This window comes from Taurulus bubalis (assembly GCF_910589615.1).
Source record: "Taurulus bubalis genome assembly, chromosome: 7".
NCBI classification, from domain to species: domain Eukaryota; kingdom Metazoa; phylum Chordata; class Actinopteri; order Perciformes; family Cottidae; genus Taurulus; species Taurulus bubalis.
The window spans coordinates 14,533,582-14,545,589 of record NC_136595.1 but is presented as its reverse complement, the minus strand read 5'-3'; the positions used below and the strand labels follow the sequence as shown (position 1 = coordinate 14,545,589).

Genomic DNA, 12,008 nt, shown 5'->3' with positions numbered 1-12,008 from the left:
AGATTGTTTTTGTTATAGCAGCTGGTATACAAGCTATACAGACTATTTGTTTTCTCTCCACCATTTGGGAAACATATTTCAACCATCCCAGAGTCAATGTAAACTGTAAAAATGTTCAAATCCTATCCTTTTACTTTGTTACAGATCATCTATAGTGGTCATTTGCATAAACACACTCTATTCAAATCATTAGGAAAGACCAGATTGTATTTTCATTGCTAACTGCAAGTCAACTGTGTAGGAAACTGTGGTGGTCGTTTTTCATGATTTAATCGAGAGATAAATTGTCAGCTTCATTAATGTTAATGTATAATGATATAATTGTTAGTTGCAGCCCCGATGACGACCTGGAGCACATATTATTTAAATGCTAAAGTTTCATTCAAGTTGTTTCCCACAGGCTCATTCGTGTGAACTCTAGTCTCAAGTCTTGACTTGAAGGCACCATAAATTAAAACAAACCTTTCTATTGAACAGTAAAGATAATTTAAATATACACGGCCACCCTCTACTCTCTCGATTTACACTAATTCAGCTGGTGTCTTTACAACATCACTATCGGATAATATCTGAGATGTGATTTATATTCTAGAGGAGGTAATGAACTGTTATCCGAGTTATCCGAGCAGTCATTTGAAACTGAGCATGCAGTGACAGCAGCCTCGTAGCTCAGAGGATGTGTTTTAGAGCCTCCTTGTTCTTTGAAGGCTCAATGACATCTTAATGTCATCTGTCTATCTGTCCCTCTGTTTATGGCCTGAAATACAGTTGTAATTTTTCCCTGAGAAATGATTTCCTCTGTATTGATGTGAAGCTGAGAATGAGCTTGAATGCTCAGCAGACGTTTTTCCAGGATCGCCGTTTAGCTCGGTCCGACATTTCATCTCTTCTCTTCCTTTATGTAACCTCGAAACTCCTCTGAATGCTTAATGCCAATTAATTTATCATGAGGGTGTAGCTGGCGGCCCCAGGGCTGTGTGTCTCCTCCTCTATCTGGTGTCATTGCTGTGTGCTTTTAAGGGGATGGATGGCGGATTAAAGACACTTCAGCCATCAGCTCAGACTCGGCTGCTTCACTCTCCCATTCGTTGACAACGAGTCTCAGAAGTTTCTTTTGAGGTACACTCACCTAAAGGATTATTAGGAACACCTGTTCAATTTCTCATTAATGCAATTATCTAATCAACCAATCACATGGCAGTTGCTTCAATGCATTTGGGGTGTGGTCCTGGTCAAGACAATCTCCTGAAGTCCAAACTGAATGTCAGAATGGGAAAGAAAGGTGATTTAAGCCATTTTGAGCGTGGCATGGTTGTTGGTGCCAGACGGGCCGGTCTGAGTATTTCACAATCTGCTCAGTTACTGGGATTTTTACGCACAACCATTTCTAGGGTTTACAAATAATGTTGTGAAAAGGGAAAAACATCCAGTATGCGGCAGTCCTGTGGGCGAAAATGCCTTGTTGATGCTAGAGGTCAGAGGAGAATGGGCCGACTGATAGAAGAGCAACTTTGACTGAAATAATCACTCGTTACAATCGAGGTATGCAGCAAAGCATTTGTGAAGCCACAACACGCACAACCTTGAGGCGGATAGGCTCCAACAGCAGAAGACCCCACCGGGTACCACTCCTCTCCACTACAAATAGGAAAAAGAGGCTACAATTTGCAAGAGCTCACCAAAATTGGACAGTAGAAGACTGGAAAAATGTTGCCTGGTCTGATGAGTCTTGATTTCTGTTGAGACATTCAGATGGTAGAGTCAGAATTTGGCATATACAGAATGAGAACATGGATCCATCATGCCTTGTTACCACTGTGCAGGCTGGTGGTGTAATGGTGTGGGGGATGTTTTCTTGGCACACTTTAGGCCCCTTAGTGCCAATTGGGCATCGTTTAAATGCCACGGCCTACCTGAGCATTGTTTCTGACCATGTCCATCCCTTGAAGGCCACCATGTACCCATCCTCTGATGGCTACTTCCAGCAGGATAATGCACCATGTCACAAAGCTCCAATCATTTCTAATTGGTTTCTTGAACATGACGATGAGTTCACTGTACTAAAATGGCCCCCACAGTCACCAGATCTCAACCCAATAGAGCATCTTTGGGATGTGGTGGAACGGGAGCTTCGTGCCCTGGGTGTGCATCCCACAAATCTCCATCAACTGCAAGAAGCTATCCTATCAATATGGGCCAACATTTCTAAAGAATGCTTTCAGCACCTTGTTGAATCAATACCACGTAGAATTAAGGCAGTTCTGAAGGCGAAAGAGGGTCAAACACAGTATTGGTATGGTGTTCCTAATAATCCTTTAGGTGAGTGTATATTGTAGTTTTAAATCTGTCAGTTGGCACCAGGGATGTTCAGGGATTTTGCCATAACCACAGTTATACAACATTACGTTTTTATTACCCCAAGGATTGAAGAATCGATACGATATCTATGATGTACTGATTCGTGCATTGTTGTCCTGTGAAAACCAGTCTCACAAGTCATGTAACTTGTGTGTTTTGTTTTGTAGTCTTGCTACTCCCCTGAAGCGTTGAGAAGAAGATCTATAAAAATATTAGAGGGAACCGACATTCCAGTCCTGTATTCGCCAAAAAAGTACCTGACATTGTCAGAGTGAGAGGATTTTGGATATAGAAAATGACCATGAAGTCATCTAAACCACAGATTAATTACCCAGATTAACCATCATAATCATTATCGGCCTAAATTAAGTCAAGATATGTGATCTGGAGATCTGCATTAATGCCTTCTAGTCGGCGATCCCTACTAAGCTACATTGAACAACAAATCCATGTGAAAGTCAGCAGGAGGAGATGTAGTTAATGTTGGCAGTTTATAATGCATAATTAAACCACAGATAATACAATCTTTTATTTCATTGTCTGTGTTTATGCTAATAACCACTATAGATGACTTTCCCAAAGTACAGTAAATACTTGATGATAAATATTTTAGTAAGCTATATAATTTGCTATATAAAAATAGCTATAGGCCTATTCAAATATTCTATTGGTAGCAAAAAAACATGATCAGTGATCTTTAAAAGTTATATTTGCTCCTTTTTTTTTTTTTCATTGTTCCGAACCGTGAGTTTTATGACCCTTGCACCACTAGGGGATTCCAGGCAAGTTTCCAATATCCATCAGGACTGGGGAAGCATTCACACCTATTCAAACACCGATGGCACAGCCCTCAGGACCAATTTAGGGTTAAGTGTCTGCCCAAGGATACATCAAACAGTGATTCTCTGATAGAAGTAAGACCCGCTCTACCCCTGAGCTACAGTCGGCCCAGTTGGCACCACATCTAAATCATCAGATTTCTGCAGACTTGTGTGGCGCATGAATACGATGACGTCCAGAAGTGAAGAGAAATTTCCCACAGAAGCAAGAAAAAGGGTTTAGTCCATTGAGGGTTGAGCCGATTCCCCCGCTGGTCTGCCTGCCTTGACTCAGATCCCAGCAGAGCTTTCTTTCCCGTGTCCCACAGGTATTACCGGCCTGTCTTTTCTGTCTCCTCCATTCTGACTGAATACAAATACAACCAATCCCAAGGAGAACCAGCTCCTCTCCTTAGATGGAAAAGTGGCTTTTCTTTCAGCCCTCAGGTTACTCACATTGGTTTTTGCACATTACTAGTTTCAGCACTATTACTGCTAAAAATGAAGATGATTATTTTCGTTTTGTCTTATGAGCCAGTATACACTAGAAATTTGAGAGAAAATTATTTATTTGATGGCGACTATTACTTGCCTCGTCCGAGCTCGTCAGTTGTATGTATTGCTTTTCTTCTGTTTAGTGTGATGTTATCAACTGATTGCGTAATATATGTTGCATAATGTTGATGGGACAGACGTGTCAAACTTTGACCTTTTTTTGTTGTTATTCAGTCCATTGGAGACATTAAGTTAATCTTGTGTCCCTGTTTTCCTTCTCTTGTTTTAAACACTCTCTTGTTACTGTACATCGCTCAAATATTTTTTTTTTGCAGAAGCTAAAGACGCCATTTCCAGCCCACTATTGCTCAGTTTATCACTAGTCGGAGAGCATAGCCGATAAAACATGACTATTAACTATAGTTTTTGTTGTTTGCTAACCACTAATAAATAAAGCAGTTTGTAAAAATGAACTTCAGGCCGGTATATTTCTGACCCCTATTCCTGCCTTACCAGGCCAGTTCAAGTAGTAGTAGTAGATTGTTTTCTAGTTTTCATTGACAATTATGAAAAATCAATGTGATTTAGCGCCTGAAACTGTTTAAGCCGTAAACATGTTGTGATGTTTTTGACCTCTTTAATTACTGAGCTGTAATCTGATCTTCCACCACTCACGCATGGATGTGTAGCAATGAGTGTGTACAGTATGACGGAGGGGAGGTGGGTGCTGGGCCAACGTACATTTGACCTGGAATAGATTGACAATAATTGATCTAGATGACCCCTCACTGGACACAGCAGGAGGTGGGTACCCTCTGACTGATGTAGGAAGATGTACTGTCGCCTTCAGTGACGAGTACTATACTTGAATACAAATTAGAGGTACTCCGACTAGTTTATTTCCATTTAATTCTACTCTATACTACTTGTTGTAGTTTCTGCTTTGCCACATTTAGTGCTGACGTAACAAGTTACTTGGCAGATTACGTTTTTTTTCACACCAAAAATCCGAAAAAATAATTTATAACGAAAGTAAATATGATGCATTGTTTTCTATTAAACCGCCAAATAGCTTACTGTACATTGTAAAGTCAAATAATGAGGCCTCAGTAGGATCTTTCGGATAGAAACATTGCTTTTTTTATATACAGAAAAATGTAGCATATCTTCTTGGTGATATTGCTATTGTTAACATTCGTCTGACCGCTTCAATGAAAAGCTATTCAGGTTGTCAGATATGAGTAGCTGTCTCCTTTGAGTCATGCAGGGTTTTACTCTCACAACATCTGATTTGATTAAGGACCACACAGTTTCATGTTAATTGGATCTTGTGTGTATAAAGTACCACATCGGACTACACTTCCCCCTGTGGCTGTGAAGCTGCTGGGCAGTGTTTGCTCACCCCCTCACCTCAGGAGGAATTTAATCCAGTTTTAATCGGCTCATATCATCAAAGCTCGACGTGAAGCATCCTGTCTGAGCTGATTATCTTAACGGGCTTTTCACAGAGCAGCGTGAAGACGGGCCAAAGGAATGATGGAACATTAATTTCTGTGTGATCCGCTGTGATGGCTGGGAGCTGATGAGCAGACTGTCATTGTTTCCTAGTAAAGCTGGGACATTTAACGAACGTCCGTTGCATTCAAGCCCTTGCCAAACAAATTAATTCTGTCAATCATGATCAGGAACACTAATCATGTGGCTGCGTGATTAAGTACTTTCATGGTACTGTTGATTTGTGTCTGATGTTTTGTGACGGTGAGATAACCACAAACCTCCTCCTTGAAAAGCTTTGTTACAATATCCTTTGCACGTTTCTCTTTCTCAACCTGAAGAAAAATTGTCTAGTTCTATCACTATCATGTCATCTATACGACATATTTTCAGAAGACAAATTGCTGCTAAAAAGGATGCGCTTAAGGACAATTGCACAGTGGCCGTTAAAGGTGACTGAGATAATTAACTCGGACACTGACATGCTCAAGCTGATCGATTTGATGCAGTGATTGAATGCTTGGGAGCATCAGCCATGTTGCCTCACTGATGCCCTGTCTGCATCCTCACAGACATTATATTCTTTGGTTTACTCAACACAGAGGTTACAGGTAGAAATGATCTAAGTGGCTGAGTTAAACACCAAGGGGAAACAATGTATGGACCAATTGATCGACTGTTGCCAACTTCATAACTTAATTGCTAAAGTAATGATTATTAAATTATATTTCTTAGAAGTGACTGACAACAGTTCGAGAACTCAATGCCATCCAATGCATTGAGGCCTTAAATTGGTAAAGCTGTGGTACGTTGAGAAAACATGTAACATAAAACTATGTAAACTGCAATTGTGACGCATGCATTGTGAATTAAAGATGCAGTGAAATAACATGTAATGTTCTAAAATGTCCTCAAACAGGAAACCTAACTGTATTCTATCTATAATGGCAACAATTGTATTTTAACAACAGAACCGTAATTGATTCCCAGTAGTTTTGGAACAATTTCTCAAGCTTCACCATTAACATTTCAAATATCAGTTTGGTAAGAGATAGCACTGAACAACTTTCTGTTGATTGCTGTGGTAGTTGCTGATCTTTTTCTGTCTTTTTTTTATTTATTGGCAGACATGTTGGCTTGTTACACTTGGAAAAGCGCAGGCTTCATTCCATTGAATTGTCCTAGTTAGTAATGACAGAGAGCCAGTATACCCAATAGTGGGACACTGGAACTGGAATTTAGCCATTAGTTATTTTACTGATTGCACCTTTCCTGCTAAATATATGACATATATGCTGTGGAAATGTAGACCAAGCTCACATGGCTAAAAGCAACTTTCTACAATTGGCTGCACTGAACTCAACAGACTGAGGTCCAATGAAGTAGGACCAGGCTAAATGCAGTCAGACTTATCATAATTCAAGCTAGTTAGCTCCTAATATAATTAATACAAGAATACAACTTGGCTGTCACATTTACTCGTGTTCACTTTCACTTTTTAGATTATATGTACCCAACATCTTCATCAGTTTAAATATTTGTATCATTGAATAAATGTTTGTGTGCTCGGATTGAAAAAAAAATAAAACCACACGCATTTCTGAGTCCTTGACTAATCCTAAAAATACTATCTACATGTGACGAACTGTAAGGGTAGGTATCAGAATATTTTAACTAAATCAAAAGTGTATCGCAAATTAGAGACGTACTGTAGTAGTTTGCTACGTCTGCTTTCCCCCCACCAGTGACTCTGTGTTGTTCAGTCACCTTCGACCCACATTTGTACCATCAATCACTCCTATTTATTGCATCTCTTGCCTCTGTCATCCTGAACCTGACTGACACCAGAATCTGCTTCTTTGGCTGTGCTGCTATTGTCTATTGTCAATTGTAGCTTCAGTAATCTGTGTGGAAACAATACCAATTGTTTGTATGCAAATGTGAAATAATTCCAACCAAACCCAGTGGGAACAATGCTTCATATAGACAGTGCTGACCTATATACATGGTTATTTATCTTGCTTACACAAAGAACAGAGCCTTCCCCCTCACTTACCAATTATCCTCATTAATGTATATAATTGACCTGCAATGGGAACGGCTCATTGCATACATTGACATTGAGCAAACTCTATTAGCTGTGGAATGTTGCATGAATTCACCAAAGTGCCGGCGTAGTCCCCATCATCCCGTGATCCTCTGCCCACGGTTAGTCATCAGAGCAAGTTTATGGTTCTTCAAAGAGAGCAGAATGGCTCATTGGACTGCTAGCGGTTAGCAAATCTTCAGCTTCATTACACCAGGAGAACATTGATGACCTCAAGGTTCCTGACAATAATATTAGTAAATTTAGGGTATTTTTGTCCATATTTATAGCTTCATCATCATCATTGTACACTCCGTGGAAGAGTGGGGTCCTCCTTACTCTGGTTCTTCTTTATTATATTTAGAGAGAAAAAGACAATTAAGTAAGAAATAACATTCCTTCATTATTCTTGTATGTATGTATACAAAAAGTCTTTATTGAGCAGCAATACAATAACTTGCAAAATCTTTCAAATACATTTGCAGCTAAACAATTAGCTCTGTGATTAGCTTTCAGTTCTGTATCTGTATTTGTAGTTCCCCGCAAATTTTACCTGCAGTGGACGAAGATGGACGGCTGCTCACCAAACAGTTGAAAACTGCGTTTCTGTAGATGTATGTTCTGCTTGATTGGCAAATGTTTTGATAAATTGAGGATTTGACCTCCCTTACTTGGGATTGTATTACATTTGTGGCCACGACGAGCGTATCAGCATCTACTCGAGTAAAATGCAGCCAAACCTTCGGGTGTTTTGTTCTCTCTGCCATGATGTGTGTCTCACGCTGTACCAAGCCAGAGTTGGGGTGTGTGTGTGTGTGTGTGTGTGTGTGTGTGTGTGAAGCACAACTCTGCCCCTCGTGCAAAGACAGGCTAAGAGACCGAGAAAGGAGGTTTGCGAGTCAGGTGCTCATGGGACAAGAATAACACAAACTAATGGAAAATAACACTACTGAATACAATCATGATACGCAAAAATATGATTAAATACTTTGTTTTGTAGCTTTCTGGCTTGGCCAAAATGTATGACAAACTTGCCACACACTATACCCATAAACATGTTTTGGAATGCGATTTAAAATGTGCTGAAAGCATCTTTAAAATCTGACTAATTTATTTATGACTGCAATCCACTTTTAAATAAAATAGAAAATGACTCGGACTACATTTTAAAAGCACATGACTCAAACCTCAACCTGCCTACCTGGATGTATTCACAAGTCTTTTGTAAATTAATGTGACAATAAATCACCTGAAACACTAAGTTAATACATTCTGTTGTGTATTTTTTTCTTTTTTTTTTTTAAAGGGAGCAGCCCATCTTCAGCGCCAGAGCTCATGTCTTCCAAATCGATCCGGCCACAAAACGTAACTGGCTGCCAGCCAGTAAACACGCGGTCACTGTGTCCTTTTTCTACGATGCCACCCGCAGTGTCTACCGCATCATCAGTGTTGGTGGGACGAAGGTGGGAGCCCGCACAGATGCACATGTCTATATCCCCGCACAGATGCACATGTCTATATCCCCGCACAGATGCACATGTCTATATCCCCGCACAGATGCACATGTCTATATCCCCGCACAGATGCACATGTCTATATCCCCGCACAGATGCACATGTCTATATCCCCGCACAGATGCACATGTATATATCCCCGCACAGATGCACATGTCTATATCCCCGCACAGATGCACATGTCTATATCCCCGCACAGATGCACATGTCTATATCCCCGCACAGATGTACATGTCTATATCCCCGCACAGATGCACATGTCTATATCCCCGCACAGATGCACATGTATATATCCCCGCACAGATGCACATGTATATATCCCCGCACAGATACACATGTATATATGCCTGCACAGATGCACATGTATATATCCCCGCACAGATACACATGTATATATGCCTGCACAGATGCCCGCACACATCTATATCTACATGTGTACAGTATATACACACTGTACTTCTGGAGTAACGTACTGCAGCTAGTTGCAAGTTTACAAGTGTAACCCGCTTGCTAACAGTGAGGAAACAGTATTTTCCCTTATATGGTATTCGTATTACATGGGCGGAGGGACTCTTCATTTGTGGGGTGTCAAATCCTACTGACTTGCATTTTATTTAGCCCCCTCTGTGCCTCCTATCCTCAGATTGTTCAAATATTGGACAATAAATCTGTTTTCCCATTAGCTTTTGACTGTTATGGGTGGGGATGCATTAGTCGAAGTTGCACATTGTCAGCAGAATATTTATAACACAACCATATCGGTAACAATGCATCCAGTAGAACAGTAAAACACATGGGACTCCCAACACTGACAGCCCAAAATGAAAACTCTTTATTGTTATCACCCAGTTGTGCCAATGTAGCACCCTTAAAACTTGAGTCTTTTTGAGAAGAGACCAAAGACATCTACATTTGATAACAAATCCACCTCATCAGACTGTTCACTTGAGAATATTTCTGAGCAGATAAACGCAACAAGCTTTTTCACTTGGCTCTTTTTCTGGCCTGGCTGTTTGATATCTTTGTTTGCATGCACAGTCCTCGAGCAGACAGTCGCAATGTTTTTTTTAAATCCAGATTTAGACAACTACATCATCTAAATGTGACTAGTGGTATTAATGTAGCAGTGTTATTTATTGTTGCTCATGATCTAAAGAAAAGTGTAGAATTCAAAGCCAACAGCAGCCTGTTGACTGTAATAAGCTGCTGCACAGTGAAACATTGGCCTCTTGATTATCAGAATAAAATCTGCATATATTATGGTCAAGTGTGTGCAAATAAAAAACATAACAATGAGCTGTGATGAATTTGGCATTTAAAGACAACATCAATTATTTATTCTTGATATTGTTAATTCTTTGTCCTTGAAAATGACCTTCTTTGGAAAACTGGCGTTTTAAGCACATTAGCTTGATACATGAATACAAGTACATGCAAATTCAGCACCCGAGCCGAATTATAGTCAATGCACCTTCATCACAATTCCTGTAGTTGTGGATTTACCTAAAAACTAAAATCCTGAAGAAATTTGTAAAAAACATGGTTGTAAATGGTGTTTAAGGAAATGTACAATTTGATTTGAAAATACAAACAAAGATTTATATGAATAATACATGTGCTCCAGTGAACAAATGAGTTTGTCTTCATAGCAAACAAAAAACAATATTCCAACATTCTTCTCTTTTATCTGTATCTCATATATATTTTAGGGTTGACCCTCTGTATATTTTGTCTGAACACCCTCCAGTGTGCATAATTGATACATGTTTAATATCCCTCTCAGTTCTTGCTCTACTTCCTACAGGATAATTTACCTGCTTTTGTGTTCATGTTATTTATTACTTGTTTTATTCTCTGTGGTGTCAGGCCATCATCAACAGCACCATCACCCCCAACATGACCTTCACCAAAACCTCCCAGAAGTTTGGCCAGTGGGCAGACAGCCGGGCCAACACCGTCTATGGCCTGGGCTTCTCCACAGAGCAGCAGCTGCAGCAGGTGAACGGCTGTCACACACACTTCGACAACATTGTGTAATATTGACTAAATTTAAAAACTCTTTAAAGTATTTTATTTCAGAGAGGGTGATGTGGAAAAAGGACTATGGAGAGTACAGTGATGTGGTGACCGAGGCCCAATTTCCCCCATTTGTAATTCATATTAACACGTCTTGTGTTCTGTCTGATGCAGATGGATTATTACAGAGACACTAAGCACCTCCTATATATTTTCCTCACCATCATGCAGGTTCTCCCATGACATTTATTTGTATTTTATTGATATGCAAGATTTTTATTTTGTCCGTCTGTCTTTGTATGCATTGGGAACGATAATTACAAGTACCAACTGAAGATTTAAAACAGTGATTTAAGTATGATGTAGACATGGTTCGTTTGAGTTTTAAGGCTATCTTGGCAACCCGGGTGTAACTCCTGTCTTCTGTGTCCACCTGTAGTTTGCAGAGCAGTTCAAGGAGGTGAAGGAGGCGGCCCGTCTGGCCAGAGAGAAATCTCAGGAGAGGTTTGAACTGGCCAACCCTGCGCTTAACATTGCAGCTCCAGAGGTAAAGCACTGCTCGACTTTCTTAAATGTTTTCTTAGTTTGGCTCATTATAGCATTCCCTAGGTAGTAAATATAAGCTCCACATTCTCAAATATACTGAAAATAAACCAAAGTCATAAGTCACCGTGACAGATCTGACAAAAGGCCTAATCAGACAAAATAAGTGAATAATAAGGGAACATTAACATATTAATAAATGCATTTTAAAATAATATACCACCTTTTAATGAAAGCTTTACATTTGATGATCTGAAAACATCGACAACAGGTCTCACTGCAAACCATTTTGAAATGGGAACAATGGGAAAAGAAAATGTTGAAAACTGTCCCCACTGGGGTTGTGGATTATCCCGAATATCGTTTCTGAAAAGACACATTACCGTAGAGTTTATTATATTGAGTATGTAGATGCTTTGACCACCAAGCATGTTGTTCATTCACCCCCATTATATTGGTGTGGTGGAATAATTCTGAAATGGCAGAGATTTAAAACCAACACTATCTACATCAAGAATAGTTTCATTCCAATTGACTTAATTAGACATTATGATCAATAGGATTTTATTTGTATTTTTATTGGTTGACCATTACAAGGAGCACAAATTGTCCACTGTGTGCAGACACCGCCACAGGAACTGGCACTGCTAGTAATGGTTGAATAACCACTTGGTTTTATTCTAT

The 12,008-nt window shown here is 39.7% G+C and overlaps 1 protein-coding gene across 1 annotated transcript in view; it reads left to right on the top strand.

Moving 5' to 3' along the window:
• The window catches only part of LOC306739064 (homer protein homolog 3-like), a 35,469-nt gene that overhangs the window by 5,375 nt on the left and 18,086 nt on the right, over positions 1–12,008 (top strand). The window contains exons 2-4 of the mRNA XM_079221013.1: positions 8,558–8,714; positions 10,632–10,763; positions 11,221–11,328. Of these exons, the coding sequence (XP_079077139.1) occupies positions 8,558–8,714; positions 10,632–10,763; positions 11,221–11,328 (397 nt within the window). The remainder of the gene's footprint in view (positions 1–8,557; positions 8,715–10,631; positions 10,764–11,220; positions 11,329–12,008) is intronic.